We start from the raw sequence: 20,698 nt of genomic DNA, 5'->3' as shown, positions 1-20,698 counted from the left end.
GAGCCCTGGAAAACTGACTGCAGGTCCATCACTTTCAGAACCCAGTCAAGGACATAACAAGCTGCAGGAGCAGGTGGGTCACTAAATTCTGTTTTCCTGGGGTTTTTTAGCTCCCAGCCTGTGGCTGCTCTGGCTGAGCTGTGCCTGGGCATGTTGGTGCCCAGGGTTTAGTTTTTTTTCCTTCTCTGGCTGGATATGGCAGCAATGAATACTCAGGTAAGTATTTTTTACCTGGAAGGTCTCTGATGAAAGGCTGCTGGCTGTCTCAGACTCTGGCTGTGGAAATGCACATCCTTAATGCCTGTAGAAAAGGGGAATGATCTGTGCTGTGGTCAGAGAACTGGGTTGGATGCCTCTGTTATGTCTCCCTCTGTTTCTCCCCTGCGTATGAGTGTGAATTCTCCCTGCCAGAGCGTGGGAAGAGCTTCAGGTTTCTCCTGTGGAAGCCTCAGTGTCTGGGAAGGTGTGTGCAGAGAGAACAGACCTCCAGAAGCCTTTTGGGTTTAGGTGACTCCTCTGGTCCTGTTGCTGCCGATAGATTTGGGTCTTTGTTTCTGTCATTGACTGTGTGGGTCTAAATCTATCTGGAGAAATGAAAAATGTACAGGCCATATTTCCTTCTTGCTCCTGTAGAGTAACTTCAGGTGGAAAGACCCTGGTTGGCCAGGTGGCAATGGGGATATTGTGTTATTTTATGAGAATTTAAAGTCAAAATTTTCAGTACTTTTGGGAGGGGAGGGGTGTTGATGAATGGGAATTGGACTCTCCAGCCTTGAGGGCAGCTTGAAAGTCTCAGAATAAGTATCTTTGAAATCTAAGAAAGCCAGATCCAAGCAATCTGAGTCCCTAGTGCCTCTTGAGCTGAGAAATTCCAGCCTGTAGCACCAAGCTGATGCAGAGGCTGCTCCCAGGCACAGGACCCAGCCACAAACCCTCTTGTTCAGCTGGGCAAGGACATCTTTAACAGCCCTACCTGTTACAAATGTGCTGCTTGGTGACTGCTTGGGCAGCTGGGTTTTCTGCCATTGCTATGAAGATGTGCTGCAGCATTCATGCATAATTGGGAGCCCTTCTATTAATAATACATGGGAAGCTCATCTTGCTAATATCACCTTCATCTGAGCGTTCCTACTAAATATTTTGATAGATGAAATGGGTAGAGAGTGTATTTAAATACTGTTTGTACTGCAGCTAGGGTACAAAAGGGACAGTGCATCTTTAATTAGACAGGTACATCTGCTTAATTAATTTAGCTGTAAAGCCCTTTTTCCTCTTCATTCTTTCATCTATATGCGGATGCTATATTAGTTCCGCTCCGCTGGTTCCATAGAAACTGAGAAAAAGAGCTCAGTCTCATTGAGATGCACTTGGCATGTCTGGGTAGGAGTCTCAGGTCAGTGGTCAACCCCCAAGGGTTTGCAGCAGGCCTGAAGTGCAGAACGTCAGGGTTAGCAGAACATGCTAATACTCATGTAGAACTCTCCCTCAGAAACAACTAAAACAATTGACATTCATTTAATTACTGTAAACGAAACAGCCCCTGCATGACTTTGCATAGTAAAGCCTGTTAATACCAAAAAGGTTCAGTGGGTGGAAGGAGGAATTAGGCTTTTATAATTGGAATGCAACACTTGAAAACCAATTTGGTAACTAGGCGTGATTTTATTAGCATCTTATTCTGGCAAAACAAATGTTGAGCAATGAGGAAAACAAGGTAAAGAGGAGGTGGTAGGAACACAGCAGGGATCAGATGTTACTGATTGTACAGCTTTGCCCAGGTCTGGAATGGACATCTTCCATCACTCTGCTTCCCAGAGACACTTTGTGGAGAGGGCTGCCTGGAGGTTGTGCTGTACCCTATAAGTTATGCTGTTAATTACGTAGTGTAGCAACAAGGTGAGTTTGTCCAACTGTTCCACAAACTTTTGTGTCCACCAGCTCCAGACACAGGATCCTTCAGTGGTGGAAGGGCACTTGAACGCCCCTTCTCCACCACCACCTCTGCAGGGACCCCCTGTAGCTCTGGAAGGATTTCCCTGCTCTTACCTTTCCCTGTGAGGCTTGGATGCTGCTCAGGGAATGGCATTAACCCCAGCCTGCTCTGTGGTGAGGGCTCTGAGGAGCGGGAATGGCTCTTCCTCCTCCTCTCTCCAAGAAAAATCAGGGAAATATTTACTGTTGTCATTATGTATGCATTGACAACCATAGTATTTCCTCTCCAGAAATACACAATAGGATTAAGAGGATGAGGAAACACCAAAGGAAAGGGTGGCTGAATGATGAAGTCCCTGAGCCATACCTGAATGGAGGTGAAAAGCAGCAATGAGGTCCCTCGTTACCAGGTTCAGAGCAGGGGATGTAATTTGGAGACACAAGACTGAGTCTGTATGATCCCAAACTTCATCCCAAGTTCCAAGCATGGCACCTAGCACCAAGGCACTAAGACAATGTACAGTCCAGAGCTGTTCCACTTATCCATCCAACTTGGATTAGCCTGGATTTCTTCATCCCAGAGGAGGATGGATTAACTCTGTTGCCAGCGTGAGCAGCAAATCTTAAAAGCTATCAGAAGCTCCTCATCAAGGACAATGACACCTTAGCTCTGGACAAACAAGATCTCTACCTTTTAATTCTCAGCTGCAAGAGCAAGTATCACAGTCCTTTTAAACAGAAAAAAAAAAGAGCATCAGGAACCCTCAGCCTCTGCTGGAACGTTGCTCTCCCTCTGGAGATGAGGGTCCTTGAACAGCCAGAGTGTTCACCATCAAATGGTGAAGCAGTTGAGAACCTCCAACTATTCACTTGTTTGAAGTATCCTGCAAAACTTAAGCAAAAACTTAGTGAGATAAACTCTGACTCTGTGGGATTTGTTCTTTGAACATTTCACGTGGTGTCTCAAAACAGACTGAGCCTTGATAGATGTGTTAGTTTGAGGAGGCAACTCTGATAATGGCAAAATAACACAAGGATCTGGCAGCAGTGTTCATTCCTTGCTCCCCTGCTCCCCTTCCCCATGGGGTGACAGCAAGGTTTGATCAGCACAATGTGTGGGACAATGCCCCAAGGTGCTGCTGCTGCCCTGCAGGAGCAGGACCAACCCCTGTGTGCCCAGAACTGCTCCTTCAGGAGTCTGAGGCATAAAAGGATTCCTGGAGCAGCCTCAGCACTTGCTGGGCAGCCAAACCCACTCAGGTCAGCACCAGGGGTTAAATGTTACTGAGTGAGGTGGGCTCTGCTATTCTGGTTAAAAACGCACTTAGGGACAAGTGCTGGTTTACACAAAAACGAAATCCCAATTCCTCTGTACCTGTTGTGAACAAGCCAGGGTGAGGAGTGAAATCCTTTTTGCTAAAGGATCTCCACTGGCAAAGACAACATCGTTGGCTTTAAAATTCCATTCTCCCAGCAGTCTGAAACCAGGTTAAATAAACTGGCAATGGCAGACTGAGTATCTACTGCCTTGAAAGACAGGGAAAATAAACATTAATGCTGCAATGTTAATGTGAGGTGTGCTAGAGCTTCTCCATGGCAAAACATTAAAACTCAGTCCAGGGACATTCAAGAGAACTGCCAGAAATGATCAGCAAGGACCAATGTTATCTGTTATCATGTGACCCTTTGGGTCAGCCAGACTTAAACATTTCAGCAGATCAGGATATTTTTATGATTTCTAGACCACAGCCAAAGAAATGCTCTTTGACTTTTTCTGAAAGCACTGGGACATGGTTCTGCAGGGCTCCCTCCCCTCTTCCACAGGCAGGAGAATTTCTAAATTGGAGCCCTTACTGATGAGCTGGTCGTGACTGCCAGGGCAAGGACTTGCAACTTCCACTTAAAATGCCTTCTCAACCACCACGAATAAACCTCTGCTCAGCTCATATGGCAATAGATGTTCTGTTCCCCCAAACCCCATCAGCACCGGGAAGTTTTGTCCCAGGTACCTGAGCTGGCCCCAAACTCCACACACGCTGGGCATCGAAGTTACTCCTTGTTTTACTGGATACCAACACGAGCTACATTTCCCTTCTCTGCAGACACACTGAAGTAATTTCAATTTTCAATGCACAGCAATAAAAAACTAAATGCTTCTTTAATACAATTATGGTATCACTTCCAAGGATATTTACAAACAAGGCTAATTATTTTACAGATGAATGTGCTTCTGCTGTTTCTAGGCTACTATAGCAATGTTCTTCTTAGTCAATGCATGATCATGCTTAATGCATGAGACACTGAGCAGAAGGACAGCTGACTTCTTTAATGTTGGCTGAAAAAAATTTGCTCCTATTAAAGGTGAAGGAACATTAACAAAATATGCATAGTCATTGAATCGAGGAAACAAGCACCAATCACACGTGCACTGGTGGGAGACTGATACTGTCAGCACAATTCCATGATTTCTCAACAGCTGTAGAGCACTTCCCACACAGTGAAAGTGTCAGGGATCACAGACAGGGCGACACCTCTGCGATTGGTACTCTGCAGAATGGAAATACACAAACTCAGGATTATTTGACATCATGGGTTGAAGTTAACAAGACAAACTGTACCAAGTAACCACACACATTTGGGAGGTATTATTCCTCTAACACTGCATAGGAAGTTGAAAAGGATTCTGCTCTCTGTAGGAACAGATGGCAAAAAAAGATGGGTTTTTCTGATAGGGCAGTTAGAAGGCAAAATAAATTTCTAGGCTTGGCCACATGAGATGGAGAGGGACTTTGTACAAGAGCCTGGAGTGACAGGACAAGGGGGAATGGCTTCAAAAGGGTTACATGGGATATTAGAAAAAAATCCTTCCCTGTGAAGGTGGGCAGGCCCTGGCACAGGGTGCCCAAAGCAGCTGTGGCTGCCCCATCCCTGGCAGTGTCCGAGGCCAGGTTGGACATTGGGGCTTTGAGCAACCTGGGATCAGTGGAAGGTGTCCCTGCTCACGGCAGGGGGTGGAACAAGATGGGCTTTATGGTCCCTTCCAACCCAAACCATTCTGGGATACACAAACAGCTTCCCCAGCCTCCTTGGCCTTACCTAGAACATGTCAGCCATAGTGGGGTTGGGTTTGGGGTGTTCTGTTCATTTGGGGTTTTTTACTGAGCTGTTATGAAAAGCTGGCAGCTGGGAGTGATTCCTTGTGTGTCAGACTTGTGCAAAACTCAACTACTGTATGAGGGAGACTCTCAGTTTAACTGACAGTAGTGTTAGTTGGTAATGCTTTTGGCAACTGAGTTTCTCTGGAAAAGAGAATTCTTGTTGGTAGAGGGTTAAGTGAAACCAAAGGCAAATACATTGGCAAAAGCTGGGAAGGAGTTAGGTCAGAAAAAGAAAGTGGGGCAAGAGACTTAAGAGCATTGGAAATTTTATATATATGTATATATATTAGTGTTTAAGCTAATTGCTATTAGTTTAATAATTATTACATTTAAAAATTATCCTTACTGATCCCTATTTGACCCAGGCAGTCAGTACCACCCTTCTGACTCAAACATTTCTGAGGCAGTTACTCTCCTAGGCTTTCAGTGAAATTCATGGAATGCCCAGTTTCTTTCATATGGCTGTAACTGGCATCTGCTTCTCTGGGCAGGAAACTGGAACCATGGATTATTTGGACAGTTCAGTGTTCTACAGCAAATGCCAGTGTTGGTAAGAAGCAAAGGAGAGCACTGCAAGCTGGAGCCTTCTCTACCCACCAAGACCATTCAAGAGGCAGTTCCACTGTTCCCATCCCAGCTTTTGGGAATTGACACTGGTGTCAGGCAGAAAGGACAATTCCCACTGTGCTCAACCCTTCAGTTCCTTGTCAGTGTCCAGCTGCTGAGGCTTCCATGGGTGCATTTCCAAACAGCTTTAAACTGGCTCTTCCAGGTGTACTCCTGTTTCTGGAGCATGGAATGGGCTCTGGACTTTAGGAGTTTGTAGAACCTGTGATGTTCTATTTACAGGGCTGTGGACAATGTGTTCCCCCTCCAGCAGAATCTCTGTTCTTGTCTCTGTATCCTTCCAGGTTTATGCAGTAGAGAAAATACTTTCAGTCTTGACACAGCTTTTCTCTAGAACACAGGAGAATCACAGAAGGTGCAAGGTCCCTGCAATAACCTCTTGATCCATTCAGGATCTGCAAATAAGAAAAGAAGTTGTTTAAAGTGGAGGTAGAGATGAACAGAGGAATGACAGCTGAGATGCACAAACTAAACAGGAACCCTGGACAGTTTGTATATATTCACATGCAGGAGTGACTGAGAATTCAGTGAAATCAAACTCTGTTTCTGACCTGAAATTTCAAGTAATGCCAGTTTAAATTCCACCTCAGCAGGGGACAAAATTAGGGTGAAACACTCCATGCTTTATCCTTACGTTCTCATAGCTGTATAGGAAAAAAATTTAAAGGATCCCCATGGCACAACTGCAGTGTTCTCATTTTCTAAACTGGAATTAGATCCTTCACATAACACAGTCCTTGGTTCCTGTCTCTTTATCCCTCTTGCAGAACTGGACGCTGATATATTCAACTTGTATCAAACTAACTAACTTAGTATCAAACTAACTGCTGGAGCATTCCAGCACAGATTATGTGTTTACCCAGCTCTCATTAAAATGTGGGATTTATACATCAATTTCTGCAGTCATTAGTTTGTAATTAACACATCACTAATCCCAGACAACATCAGGACACAGTGAAATGCAGAGCTTCACATAGGAACTCCCTAAAAGAGAAAAGTCAGTGAAACTAACTCAAGCCATTTTGCAGATAAAAGTTAAAAAGCCCCAATCCTGCCCCTCTTGGCCCCAGGAACATTTTACCTTCTGGGGTTGGGTGCCGTGCAATGCTGTCGTGAAGTAAACACCTCCTGTACACCAAACTCTGGCAGGACTGGTAGGTTAGAAAGCACCTGTGAAAGGACAAGTAGTTTTATCAAGAGATTTGGGGTTTATTGTTTTATGACCTGCTCCTGTGCCCTCACTGGAAGCTGGGTTCTGCTCACAATCTGCTTTCTGAGAGTTAAGGCAGTAATGAACCACATTAAATATGAAAATTAATAATTCATTAATTCAGGTACATGAAACTTCCCAAGTGTACCAAATTGCATATGGACACAAAAATGAAAGGTCAAAAATCAATCTATCACTGGCCAAAAAAATTTTAGCATACAGTAGAGGAGGTGAAAAAGCTTGAGGCCCTACTGCACAGGGAAGAACCAGGGTTTACCTGACTGTTTACCCAAACTAGTAGATAAAATCTGTTAGGCAGAGTTTTTTCTTTGTGACAAACTAGTGACTTGCCAAGGCTCCAGGGACAATCTCCATGTACCCCCCACACTGGTACAGGAAGATTTCATTTTCTAGATGCTCCAGAATTTGATTTCTCAATGTGCCTGTTCTCAACCAGTTCCTGTTAAACTGCTTTTGTTTTCAAACGCTGAAGGAGCTTGAACAAACCCTCCTTCAAGTGATGTTCCAAAGGATGACTTGTCCTTGATTTCCCTTGCTTGCTTTCTCCCTGACCCCACATTCCCCCCAAAATAGATGCTCAAAAGCATTTTATTATAAAAACATTGTGCTGCAAAGAGAACCAAATCCAACCTCCAGCACCCTGGCTCTTATGGAAGAGGAAAGAAAAAACTGTAGCATGGGTAACATGCTTCATGCCTTTTCACTCCACTGCTAACAAATGGTTTAGTGAGCTCTGAAAGTATGTTTGAATTATCCAGAGGAGGGGAAAAGCTCTGTAAGAGCCCATTACCTGAGCCAAATGTGGCCGTTGGAGCAGACGGCCTGCTTGCGGTCGGTGAAGGGCAGGATCTCCTTGCACAAACTGCAGTGCTCCGGGAAGGTCTGTTTGTTCATCTTCTTCAGGATGTGCCCAATCAGCACCTGGAACACACAGGAGGCACTCACTGACACAGCCCAGGGTGAGAACACCTCACTGTGATTTCAGAGTGACACAGAATGCGCTGAATCCCACGAAATCAAAGTGTAAGAAATACAAAATATCAGTAAGTATTCATGTATTCCCCTTTTGCTCTCCTACAGATTCCTAAATCGTCATAGTAAAGGGATACAGACCTTAAAACCAGTAATTCCTTGCAAATTTTAGAAGTACTGAAAGACCTGATATCACACTGCTGACCATTACAGCAATGCTTTCCCTCATGCCCATCACAGTGAACGTGCTAAAAAACGCTCCTGTTCAGAAATTACCTGGATGCCTTCAGCAGTCATCTGGGAGTACATTTATAGCAGAACATTTATGTGATCAAATTTGTCTGTGACATTTCAATAGATATAAACCACATCCCAGGGACCTTTTAAGTGTGACAACAAACTGAATAGATAAAATACAATTTAGAAGTCGTTTTTCATCACCGTAAAAAAGAAACAAGATTCTTCTAAGATAAGAAAAGCAACCTCTCGAACCTTCAATTCATAGTAATTGGATGCTAGAACAACCCAGCAGTTGTGCCAGAGTTCTTTCCTAGTGGATTACTGATGGCCACACTTGGCTGTGATGCCATCAGGAGAACACCACACTACATCAGTGATGGACATGTGCTTCCTTCCTGTCTTTCTGGATGCAATATAAAAGCTGATTTTGAGAGTTCAAGTGATTTAAGGACTTGGGTATGAGAAGAGCTGCTCTCTGCTCATTCTGCTCATACAAAGAGGTGCAGAGACACCTGAATCATTTCTGTCAGTGAGTTTTAAGACCTGGGAGGCTGATGCAGTGTTCCCACCACGGCTGCCTTTGTCTCCCCTCTGTATTCAGAGAACTTCACTGCCCTGTGCAGGCTTCACTGGCCACCGACCTCCTGCCACAAATCCTTACTCTGTGCATTGCAACAGTCAGGATGCTGTCTGTGCAGTTAGGCTTTGACATTGGTAGGGAGCATTGCAAGTTTGGGAAAAGTTCCTGTCATGGCCAAGCATTAAGTTATGCTTATTAATTGTAGTGCACTAAGTGCCAGTGTGCCTGAAAGCCCTGGCCATGTGTGTTGTAACAAAGGCAGTCAGCTTGGTTAACTGAATGTCCTGCATGAAGTTCTGAATCACTGGGTTTAACTCATAGAACACAGCCACTTTCTGACCCTCTGAAACTATCTTTGCACTGCAGGCTCAGGGAGTAGTGACACGACCTGACAGACCACCTGAACAATAATTTCAGAAGAGAGCTCTTAACTGCAGTGTGATTGACTAGAGGAAATAGATCTGAAGTTTAATTGTGGAAAGATGATGGACTAAATTAGCTTAGTCATGAAAGCAAACATCCCTCAGTCAGTTCATGTTCTAAACCCACTGACAGCAGCACAATAACCCAGTGCTCTCCCCTGTTCTGCCAAAACTCGGACATCACCATTCTTTACTGTACCTGATTAAAATTTCAGCATCTGTATTTACATTCCCTCTTATTTCACAATAGCAAGGAAGGACAATTTAAGCTGAATGCTCTACAGAATCTGACTGGCAAGGCTGACATGACTCCAGCTCTCTTTCCCAGCCCAGCTGTTTTTTCAGGAGGGGGGAGAAGGAAGTGACTGTGACACAGAATCCCCCGAGCAGAGGTGCCACTTACTCGTGCTGTTCTGTCATCATAGCCATCGTCGGACATTAAGAAGTCACAGACTCCTCTGGTGGGAATGCTGGTGTTTTCTGTAATCCACGTGTGCAGATAAACTTCTCCCAACACCCGCTTCATGTGTTCTCGTGTCAAGTGCATTTCTACAGCCTCAATCTGTGCCTGTATTTCAAGCAGCTTTTCTACCATTGGCTCACGGCCTCCAGTGTCACTTGACTGATGGAGAGAATCCTCTGCATTGTCATCAATGTCCACACCTTTGCCTGTGTCCCCCAGGCTCTGCTTGCTGGCTTGTTTCGAAGTTCCTTCCTCTTGATCATCTTCAGTGCTGCCCATCCCAGGGGAATCCGATATCAAGATTTTGGCGTCCTCATGTGAAGGTCTCCACGTGACCTCTGAGGGGGCTTTCTGCATCGACTGGTACAAAATCCTCAGGAGAAACAGCTTAAACCTCCAGAAGTAAGTGGAGCCACAGCTCTCTATCTTTTTATCCAGTGCTTCCTGTAAGAACTGAGGAATATGCTTATCCTTCAAGATTTTCCAGCGTACGAGATCCGTCAAGTCCACCTGCCGGAAAAGGTTCTGAACAGAAGATTCCAAGAGCTGTGCAGCTGCCTCCTCAAAAGTCTTGAGGGTGACAAACTGAACTTGGTAGTTTTTGTTGACCGGGTGCAGCCCGTTGGCCATGCCCTCGGTGGTGATGACTGCCAGGTACGCCCCACACGGGCTGACAGCGATTCCGTGAGTCCTGACGGAGCCGAACACCTCCGAGAGCTTTATCAGCTGGTGCTCAAACTTTAAAGCAACGTCTGTGAATATGGGGATGAGCTGCCTGACCTTGCCGTCGCTGGAGCAGGTGTACACCGTGCCGTTCTGCTTGTCCGCAGTCATGGAGACAATGGGCAAGGAGTGGAGCCCCGTCACGTGGGAATTGTGGACGTTCAGCCCCGCTTTGGATATCAACAGGAGGCACCAGAACACGTAAGGGCCTCTCGCAGCCACCACCAGGCTACAGCTGCATTTCTGGTAGGGGTGGTAGAGAGGGATACATTTGATGCTGTGCACGGGCAGCTGGTCCATCTCCTGCCACAAGACCACGGGCTGTCTCAGCGTGAAGTAGCCTTTGACCGCCTTGAGGTTGACGGGGATGATCTTCACCGGGCCGTACGCGCTCCCCACGATCAGTCCGCTCATCTTCCGGTTGTTGTGCTCGTATTCCCACCAGGACAACACGCTGGGGGAGCTTATTCCCGACTCGATGGTATTGCAGGAAGTGATGGATTCCTTCCCCAGAAAGGGCAGCTGGAACTGCCAAACAGCGATATTCCCGTTTTCGAAGAGCACTGCCAGGAGCACGCTGCCCACGTCCCGGCACTCGTTGTTGTGCTTGACCTGCTGGGTGGTGCAGATGCCCGACCACTCCATGCGCACCGGGGTCTGCATGCTGTGCCGCCGCTGGAACTCCGGGAAGTCTCCCAGCTCCCCACAGGGAGTGTCAGCCTTACACAGTTTGTAACTGGCCTCGAACAGGCGCTCGCCGTAGAGCTCGGTCAGGTCCACCAGCTGCACCCACTGCAGCCTGTTGAGGTTGGCGTGGATGGTCAGGCGGTTGTCCATGGTCAGGGCTGCCAGCAGGCACCTCCCGTTGGCGTCGCAGCCCAGAGGGGACCAGCTGGAATATTTGAAGCCCCGCATGGGTGTCAGGGACTTGCCCTCGGGATTGAACACCCGGTCCAGCATAAACGTCTGACTGACGGTTGGATCCACTGAGCTGGCGAACTTCTCCTTACATTCAGCCACCTCCTTCTTTGGGCCAACCTAAAAGAGAACAAGAAGAACCTCTAAAACAATTGTACAGCTGGTTTTTTTAGAAAGGCTTTTCTGGAATTAATTCCCTCTTGAAACAGAGGATCCCCAATCACAACCAACGCTACACTGTTCAATGGTTTATTAAAGACTCCTAAAGACTTCACTCCTAAAGACTTCAGCTTCATTAATGCCCTGAATTTGCATAGTTTTGACTCTCAGCTATTGAAATTTTGTCTGCTGAATCAAAGAGCCTGTTTTCATATTTCTGTTCTCTTAAAGATACCTGGCATGATATTTAAATTGTAAAGCACTCAATATTTCAATTCCACTCTATATTCTCAGCGTTGTTTCGGAAAATCAAATCAGATTCACAACAACAAAAGTATTATTTAATAAGATATTCACCCACATCTCCCATCTTTGTAAAAAATCAGATGTTCCCCTGAAGGCCACAGAAATCCTTTAGCTTAGGTAGCAAAACAAAGGAAGATTCCCACTTAAAATTGTGTTGAAATAACCATACTGGCACTCAAGTGATTCTCAGAAAGACTGCAGACTTTAGAATCCCTAGACATCACTGGGGTATGGTTTTCTCTCTCTTGTGCTTTTAAAACAAATCAACACATGAGACCCTACAGCAAGTTTGGGCAGGGCAGGGGCAGCCCCAGAGCAGCTCCCTAAGAGGGGGATCAGAATCCAGGGATGGGTCAGGCTGGAGGTGACCACAGTGGGGGAGACTCCAGACCCTCTCTGGGTTCTGTTCCAGTGCTCGGTCACTGCACAGGGAAGAAGTTCTTCCTTACGTTCAGGTGGAGCTTGGTGTCTATCAGTTTATGCCCGTTTCTCTCGTCTTATTGCTTAGCACCATCGGGAAAAAACACAGAATCATTAAAGTTGGAGAAACCTCTGAGATCACTGAGGCCAATCTGTGACCGATCACTGCCTTGTCACCCAGCCCGGAGCACTGAGTGCCACGTCCAGTCGTTCCCTGAACACCTCCAGGGACGGTGACTCCAAACCTCCCTGGGCAGCCCATTCCAAAGTCTAATCACCCTGCCTGCGAGGAAATTCCTCCTGATGTCCAACCTGAACCTCTCCTGGCCCCCTCTTCCTGCCACCCCCCTTTAGATATTTATACACATTGACGAGGCATGCCGGCCGCTCACCTTGAGCATGCAGGCGGCGCCGGGCGCGGGCACGGCGGTGCGGTGGATGACCATGTCCTGCCCGCCGCTGTGCACGTCGCTGAGCTGCTCCAGCACGGCGATGCTGCGGGCCGTGCTCACCGACACCCGGTGGTCCTCGGACCAGGCCAGCGGCTCCAGCCCGCTGGCGCCGTGCTGCAGCCGCACCGCCGGCTCCCGCCGCACCGCCGTGAGCCGGAACCCGGCACTCGCCGCCGCCGCCGCCTCCTCCGCGACCGCCTCGAGCCCCAGCGGCGGCTCCTCCCGCCCCGCCGCCGCCATGTTACCGCCGCCTCACGGGCCGCGCGCACGCGCCGCCGCCGAAGCCCCCGGCGGGGCCCGGCCGGGGCTGCCCCGCCGCTGCCTGCGCGCCACGCGGGCTCCGTAGCGCGGGCTGCGGGGGTGGGGAGAACCCTGACGGGGCCCCCGCAGCGCCGCGGGGCGGGCAGGGCACCCGGGTGGGCTCCGGTCTGTGGGGGCAGCCCCGCACCCGCCGCCGCGCCGCCCTCACGGGCCGGGCCGGGCGAGGGGCGGCCCGGGGCCCTGCGGAGGAACGGGCGGGACATGGCGGCGGGCGTGGGGATGCGCGGCGTCGGCCGGGTACGAGCGGAGGGGAAGGGAGGGGAGGGGTGTGGGGTCTGCGGGATACGGCACCGTGACCGAGCGGGGAGGCAGCGTCCGACAAGTTGTTAAATGGAGTCTTTGGCTTCCCCCGGCCCGAGCCGGGGCTGATGCGGCACCGGGGCTCGCAGGTGGCTCCCCGGGCGGGGGTGGCGGGGTCGGGCGGGCTGCGGGCAGACGGCGCTGCCCCGACTCACCGCGGTCACCTTTGGCGGGCTGTGGGTGATGCTCTCCTAGCCCTCTGCTTCGTCTCCAGAGGTTTTAAAATGCTTCTGAGAGACGTTTTTAAACCATGTTCAGCTCCGTCACTGGAGAAGTTGAATGAAGTCCTTCAGGGATGAGCGCTAGGTATGGCTTGAGATGCTTGAGATTGCGTTTCAGCAATGTCAGAAGTCTCAGGCGTGGTGGTGGATCTGTTGGAGTAAGAGTTGCGTAGCTGCAGAAGGCAACTTTAGTTTCTTTAGTCATGGAGTGGGCGATTCCAGAAATAAAGCTCTGCTGTGGGCTGATGTTTGTGTGTTAACTCCCAGTCACTGATGACTCTGGTATATTTGTTCACTTTCAAGCAATCTGGTGCTCTGAAAAGGAAGCTCCAGCCACCACACGGAAGCCCACCCGTGAAACGCAAACGTAAATTATCCATAAACACCTTCAGGAAAGGGGCCACAGCAGCTGACAGGAGGGAGGAGAGATACTCATCACAAAAACCTGTTCCTAAGAAGCAGTTGACTGACAACCAGAATGAAAGCCAGAAGAACAAACCTTTCATTAAGACGTCCAGCCTGTTTAAAAACAACCCCGACATCCCAGAAATTCAGAGGTATTTTAGATAAATGGGAGGGGAAAAAAAACCCTTTCAGTGTCTTGAATTCTTGCCCTTGCTTGGCAGAGCAGTTGCTTGGTAGATGTAATTTCATTGCTGATGAAGTAGAATGCTTTTGTATCATTTTTAATCCTAATGTGTGTTTTGTTCTGCTTGTTTCCCCTAACTCAGAAAAGAAGTGCAGCAGGTGCAAGAAAATGTTTTCACTACAGATTCCTTCAGCCAGCTGGACCTCCACCCACATCTGGTGAGTGGCAGGAAGGCCTACATGCTTCAAAAATGTGCATTTTTGGGTGGGGGCAGGTCAGAGAGCTGAGGGATGCCCCTGTATTTGTGGTGAGCTGCTCAGGCTTGCTGGTACTGCACCTGATTTTGTCACTTAAGGTACTGGTCTATGTCCTGACCTGTCCCCAGACACAGTCCCAGCACCTTTCACTGTTTGCAGCTGTAATACCAAAAAACCACAGAAAACCAGCAATGCTGTAACTCTGATTAACTAGCAAGTATTTTGAGAACATGACAACTTTCTATTTTGTTGCCCTGGACCAGTTATGTAGAGAATAAACATCAGGTTTTTGTGTTGTGCTCTATCTTGTACTACAAAAAATAACAAAAGGAACAGTTTGACAATAAAACCTTTACTTCTCTTTATTGTCTCTCTAGGTCTCCACAATAAACACTGTCCTCAATATGTGTAGCATGACCAGGTAAGCAAATCAATATAAAAACTTTGCACTTTACCCCTAAAAGCCATCAGTATGTGTAATTGGCTTGTGAAGACCACAGTACCACTGTCCCATTTGCTGTTGGGTTTGTAGGCAGTCCTGGCTTCTAGTTTGGTACTTGAATCACAAACCCATCTCTTTTGAATTTATCACATCTGATGCTTATCCAGAGGCTGTGCTTAGGAATCACCTCAGCTGATGCAGCTGCACGGCAGAGATGAGTGTGAGGAATTTGGGGTAAAGAGTTTTGAGACAGTTAGTGCATGTTAAAACTGTAGGATTCTATCCTGTGTTGCATCTGCATTTCCTGCCCTGTTTTGTTTGTCACCCAGTGTTCAGAAGCAAACGATTCCTGTGCTCCTGCAAGGCAGAGATGCCCTGGTGAGATCCCAGACTGGTTCAGGTCAGTGTTGAACTGTCACTGTCCTTCTTAGGGTGTGTTAATTGGATTTATTTAGGTAGATCTTAGTGGGGTACCACGCCTGTCTTTTCTAATTGACCCTTTATTGAATTGTCAATCTTCCATTCTGGAAACTTCCTACTTAATAGAAACTTTTCCAGACTCTGACTGCAGTTTAAGAATGGTGGGGCAAATGGTGCTTTGGTTTGCTGGAGTGTTGTAATTGCCACATATGTTTTTTAATGGAAAGTTTTCCTATTTTCTCCCTTTTAAAAAGGTAAAACTCTTGCCTATGGGATTCCACTTGTACAGTCTTTGCAAGGAATGGAATCCAAAATACAGGTAGGTCCAACAGCACTAAATATATTTGCTTTTGATATTAAGGAATAAAAATAAAATCCAGCTCTTGTAGTCATTACTGTCTCTTTTCCTTACAAGCAGTTTGTGTTCCCCTTTATTTGTACATGTGTCAGATGGGATTTTCCAGTTTTATTGAGATGTGGATGGTACAAGATCAATGTTAGCCATTCCCCATTGCTCTATGCAGCAGGATACATTGGAAATGGGCTAAATTATCAGGTTTGGAGGAGGTAGAGAGCAGAAGAAATGGTCTGGAAGCTGGGAGAACTGAAAACAAAGGTTACTGCCATGTCTTTAGGGGGGAGTAAGTTTTTAATCTTTGGCATGGAGTGGGTTTGGATAATTGCTCCCAATTTGGATCATACACCAGAAAATTCTGCTGCAGATCTTGTGCATTTTATGGAAAGAGATCACCCTGAGTGAAGGGTTGAAGCATTTCCAGCCTGTCTTGGATTGTCACTCCCTGCAGCTGCTACCCACAGGTCATTGCTGTGCATCAAGCAGGAGAACATCCCTGCAGCTCAGAAACACAGGAGTGAAACAATATCTGTGTGCAGTGAAACGTTGGGTTTGACTGGAGCAGGTTTCCCAGCAGGGAGGAGAAGGCAGTGCAGGATTGATACGTTAAAGACTTGATTTTAAAAGCTGTGGGGCAGAAATACCCGAAAATGTTGTGTGCAAACTTGCACTAAAGCCCTCCAGAATCCTCTGTGTTGGCTGGCAGCAGGGGAGGTGTGGAAGGGCTGTTCAGTGCTGCCTTCTCTGAGAGGCCCTGCTCTTGTGTGTTTGCAGCGCAGTGATGGGCCCTACGCGCTCGTGCTCGTCCCAACGAGGGAGGTAGGTGGCTTTTCCTTTCTCAATCTGTTTGAACACTGAGTTTTGGGGATGTAGATGTGGGTCCACCAGGGAAGGTGAACTCTAAAGTTAGAAAACACTGTCAGTCCTTCTGCTGAGATCTTGCTCTCACAGGGTGTTGTCATTCTTGTTCAGTGCCAACCACAGTAAGAAAGAAGGAGTTTCTAAGTTCTTCTCCTGCAGTTGGAAATCTTTGTGAAGGCTGCAGAACTTCTCTGGCTCAGTGCATACCTCATGCCTTGCTCACACAGGGGAATGAGTAAAACCAATTAATTCAGCTTTGCAAATGTGTAGGTTTATACAAACGTTTCATTTTTAAAGCTGTTTTATCAAACCCTTAAATGAATGCTGAAGCTGAGGCCTCCAAGAATTGGTTTCTCCATTGAACTCTTCTATTTAATTTATATTATTTGCAATTGCAAAGGCAGTGTCAGAGGAGGGTATCAACCTTTTACATTTTATTTTTTGGTATGTTGAATGATAATAACTTCCATGTGGAGAATTGATTGCAGGTATCTCATTTGGGGTCCAATATTTTATGCAACCTGCAGTGCAATATCTCTGCTCTGTTCCCTGAAAGGAGAAGGCTCTGAAGGCATTTAAATTTTTACAGCAACAACTTAGCTGCCTCTTTAGGATGCCATGTGAATACTAAGCATGGAGGAAACTGTGTAAGCTCATTTAAAGGGCTGCCATTGAGAGTACTTAGGAAGATAATTTGTAATTACAATTGGTATTACTTTGTATTGGAAGCAATAACCTTCCTTGAGAAAAGAAACGCAGAGATAGGAAGATCCAATGGCACAATCACTCCATGGGTCAGGTAAAAGAACAGTGAGAGCTGCTAGAAGAGAATTGACCTATGTGTTTCCTTTCTATGGTGGTTTTTTATCAGAATTTCTGTAATTTTCCCTTATATTCTTCCTCTGGAGCAAAATCTTCTGCGACTGTAGCTTGTTTTCTCCCTGGGGCATTCACAGAAGCCCACAGAAGTCTCTCTTGTCCTGAGAGCTGGCTCATGGAGCTGAGCCAGTAGAGAGGCTTTTGAACAGGCCAAAATATAATAAAAGAGAGATTCTTCAAGAGAAAAAAATTAATAAGTGGCTTCTAAAAAAAAATTAAAGGATGCATTTAGAATTCTGATATACATAACTAGATTAATTTACAGATTTTTGAGCCACAGGAATTTGTAATCCAGCTTTTTAGTCCAGAGAGACTTTGGCAGAGCTCATTTTCTTTTGTTGATTTCCATAGCTTGCACTCCAAAGTTTTGATACAATCCAGAAACTACTTAAGGTAAGAATTCAATGCTCTGTTTTTTTAGCTGTGTAAGGGGCTAAACAACTTCAGTTCCTGTGAATTCAGCTGGAGGTTTAAGGAAATGCAGCACCTGGCAAGATGTATGGTCCTTAAAGATAAATGTGTTTAAGTGTGTGATTTCCCTGTGGCATGTTTTAAATTATTACATGAGCAATTAAGTGATTAATTATGGCACCCTAGTTGCACATGTGCTGATAAACAAGCATAGTTGATTTTCAGAGCCATTTGCTTATAGAAATACCTTTCATTGTCTCAGGCTGAGTTATGAATGGAAACTCTCGTGGTGACAAGGACCGTTTTACTGAAACTAATACTGGACAGATGGGTTTCAGATGGGGAGTAGGACTTGGTGAACTGCTTTGCCAGCTGAATGACTGGAGAAATGAGAAGGCTTTTAAAATCATTAAATGATAGTGCTTTCCTTGTAATTGGGGCAGAGTATCTTATATTGGGCTAGAAGGTGTTTAAATCATTTATTTATCTGATCCATATTTCCACCCCCTCTTCATTTTTTCCTTGGAATAATAGGGTACTTCCTTATTATTTATAAGTCTTATAAATTTATAAGTCTTAAAAAGAGACTTACAAGTCTTTTTTTAGTGCTGGAGCTGTGATCACATCACATGCACGCTGCTGTCAGCCCCATCCTCTCTCTGTTTTTGCTGTGAAACATCATTTTTTGATTAGGCTTTGTCTTGTTATTAAGAAGAGTCATTGCTGGTCTTGGTTTTCCTGTCTGTAGCCATTTACCTGGATTGTGCCTGGAGTGCTAATGGGGGGAGAAAAGAGAAAATCAGAAAAAGCCAGGTAGGAAACCAACTTCTTAAATTATATTTTGAGTCCTTTATCTGTTACTCTTCTTCAGAGTGTTTTTCTTACTGGGAGGGAGGGTGGTGAGCTTGGATCAAGCTGTGATCCCCTGGATCTTACACAGGCACAGTGGCTGGGTCAGCAGGAAACATTCACTTCCCCCAGTTGGATCTGTTTCTAAAATGTTGATGAGCCTTCTGAGAAGATGATCTCTTGTGTCAGTATTTTTTTTTCCCCTCTCCTGACAAACACCTGTATTTGCTTACCACCAAGTGCTGCCTATGGTATTTGTTATGGGGGAAATTGCTTTCTGGAGAAGAGATTTCCTGGTGTTAAAATCCCTTTTCTTTCCCTTTTCAAAAATGGAATTGTAAGCTGGTAATCCAAAGTGGAATTTTCATTTCTCTCTATATAAGCATACACAAAAAGAAGTTTACTCTTGACAGTAAAACAAGTACTCAATTAGAAAAGAAAACCTGACTGGGGTGATTTTTTTTTTTTAGTATTATTAATATTTCTTTCCACCTCGTCCTTAGCAATGAGTGTGCCTTTGAGTATCAGAGTATCAATGATGATCAAGGATAAATGTTAGCTGAAAAAAAACTTCAGTTTTAATCAGTGAGGAAGTGCTGTCCCTGAATTTACTGTGGCATTTTTCACCTCTGTAGGTTCCAGCTCCTCACTCTGGGTTCTATTCCATCCTAACCTGCATGGGGTTGTTTCTTCTTTCTTTTTTTTTTTTTTTTTTTTTTTGCTCTTGCCTGGGTTTTATTTTTTGTTTTTAAATCTTCACAGATTACGGAAAGGGATAAACATCCTCATTTCCACTCCTGGCCGCCTGGTTGATCACATCAAGTCCACAGAATGTATTCATTTCCGTCGCACTCAGTGGCTGATTATTGATGAAGCAGACAGGTAAACTTCCAAGGGCTTAGATATGGAAAATTATTACAATACCCTCTGCAGCATAATTCACTAAATATTAAAAAAAAGTATGAGAGAGAGTGTGATCTTAAGCCATTCATGCTCAGTGGCCTCAGCCAAGCACCAGATGTCTGGGATTAGGACAAAATACCCACTTTGGACAGATTGTTGGACAATTATTCATTGCAAAGATGTCATGGAGTATTAAGACTTTCTCCTTCCTTACAGCACCTTTAACCATCTCTCCTGTTCCTGTAGGATCCTGGACCTGGGCTTTGAGAAGGATGTGGCTGTGATACTCAACGCTTTAAACGCTGACAGAGAGACACGTCAGAACGTGCTGCTCTCAGCCACCCTCACTGAAGGTGGGTTATGGACAGATGGGGGCTCTTGTAGCTGAATAATGCACAGGCAACTGCTGAGTAGTTGGTTGAGTCTGCCTCTGTTACAGCCCAGTCTGAAGCCCTTTGCAGAAGTGGAATAATGCCTGTTAATTTCTTTGGCTTATGGCACTTCCTTCATTACTGCAATTTCTGTCAGTGTATGTACTTCCATGGTCTCCACATATGTCTCCCAAATTCCATTGCAAAGTCACCATGAACCCAAAAGTTCGTTTGTTTGCTTTGCAAACGCAGAATTAAGGCAAAAAGCTAATGGCAAGAGAGGTGGTGTGTGCTTTGCTCTGTATCATGCAAGCAGTCAGCTGCTGAGGCAGGAACTGAACCAGGCCTCGTGACTCCTGCACTCTTGATAGAGTGAAGATCTGCTGGGTTTTTGCACACACGTTTAGAAGCAGGCCTGCCAAATGCTGTCTGTCCATAAAGACATTTATGTACTGCAGAACAGCACAGTCAGCTGAAGAAGTGTCTTGTGAAGGTTCTCGTGGAGTTCACAGCAGCTAAGCCCTGAAAGGGCTGAGGTTTGTGAGGGGGTTCTGCAGTGTCTGAGGGTGGCTCACGGGGTCCTTGCCCCTCACTGGAATTGCGTTAGTTGGTTTTTTCCTGTGAGCACATCATCCCAGCCCAGACTGGGCCTCACATACCTCTCATTTCCTGTGGTTTAGGAGTAACACGCCTGGCCGATATCAGCTTGAATGACCCTGTCAGCATTTCCATAGCAGATGAACTCCAGAAGGTGCCTGAACCAGCATCTCAAACAAATAGGGAAGCCAGCAGTTCATCAAACTGCATGGAGGAGGAAAACTTTGCTGTTCCTGAGACGCTCCAACAGTATGTCATGATGGTCCCCAGCAAACTGAGGCTTGTCACGTTAGCAGCTTTTATCCTGCAGAAATGCAAG

At 46.1% G+C, this 20,698-nt stretch overlaps 2 protein-coding genes across 3 annotated transcripts in view; one reads left to right on the top strand and one right to left on the bottom strand.

The window, feature by feature from the left end:
• Window positions 1-4,071: 4,071 nt before the first annotated feature.
• On the bottom strand, window positions 4,072-12,844 carry GTF3C4 (general transcription factor IIIC subunit 4). Of its 2 annotated transcripts, XR_011155651.1 has the most exons (6): window positions 12,544-12,844; window positions 9,566-11,386; window positions 7,739-7,869; window positions 6,799-6,887; window positions 5,688-6,112; window positions 4,072-4,479 (listed from the first exon to the last, which is right to left on the bottom strand). XR_011155651.1 is itself a non-coding variant. In XM_069032169.1 (5 exons), the coding sequence occupies exons 1-5, from the start codon at window positions 12,841-12,843 to the stop codon at window positions 6,048-6,050; spliced, it is 2,406 nt and encodes an 801-aa protein (XP_068888270.1). In that variant the 5' UTR covers window position 12,844; the 3' UTR covers window positions 5,377-6,047. The 2 variants fall into 2 exon arrangements, 1 of the variants encoding a protein (XP_068888270.1); XM_069032169.1 differs by lacking the exon at window positions 4,072-4,479 and having other exon boundaries at window positions 5,377-6,112.
• A 185-nt stretch (window positions 12,845-13,029) lies between these two features.
• DDX31 (DEAD-box helicase 31) overlaps window positions 13,030-20,698 on the top strand; it is a 45,411-nt gene continuing 37,742 nt past the window's right edge. The window contains exons 1-12 of the mRNA XM_069032170.1: window positions 13,030-13,161; window positions 13,749-14,002; window positions 14,177-14,252; window positions 14,669-14,712; window positions 15,063-15,133; window positions 15,408-15,472; window positions 16,283-16,327; window positions 17,600-17,641; window positions 18,408-18,472; window positions 19,271-19,390; window positions 19,658-19,764; window positions 20,463-20,698. Of these exons, the coding sequence (XP_068888271.1) occupies window positions 13,126-13,161; window positions 13,749-14,002; window positions 14,177-14,252; window positions 14,669-14,712; window positions 15,063-15,133; window positions 15,408-15,472; window positions 16,283-16,327; window positions 17,600-17,641; window positions 18,408-18,472; window positions 19,271-19,390; window positions 19,658-19,764; window positions 20,463-20,698 (1,161 nt within the window). The 5' untranslated portion in view covers window positions 13,030-13,125. The remainder of the gene's footprint in view (window positions 13,162-13,748; window positions 14,003-14,176; window positions 14,253-14,668; window positions 14,713-15,062; window positions 15,134-15,407; window positions 15,473-16,282; window positions 16,328-17,599; window positions 17,642-18,407; window positions 18,473-19,270; window positions 19,391-19,657; window positions 19,765-20,462) is intronic.

This window comes from Aphelocoma coerulescens, chromosome 17 (assembly GCF_041296385.1).
Source record: "Aphelocoma coerulescens isolate FSJ_1873_10779 chromosome 17, UR_Acoe_1.0, whole genome shotgun sequence".
Lineage (NCBI taxonomy): Eukaryota > Metazoa > Chordata > Aves > Passeriformes > Corvidae > Aphelocoma > Aphelocoma coerulescens.
Note: the sequence above shows the minus strand (reverse complement) of the source record. Positions and strands in the feature narration are given on the sequence as shown.

What these genes read in the sequence shown, in the direction of transcription:
- GTF3C4 (XM_069032169.1), bottom strand. Translation starts at nt 12,843, where the DNA reads ATGGCGGCGGCGGGGCGGGAGGAGCCGCCGCTGGGGCTCGAGGCGGTC. An exon ending in ATGATGACAGAACAGCACGA is followed by an intron (nt 7,870 to 9,565) that starts GTAAGTGGCACC and finishes TGTGTGTTCCAG; the next exon opens with GTGCTGATTGGGCACATCCT. An exon ending in AACGGCCACATTTGGCTCAG is followed by an intron (nt 6,888 to 7,738) that starts GTAATGGGCTCT and finishes GTCCTTTCACAG; the next exon opens with GTGCTTTCTAACCTACCAGT.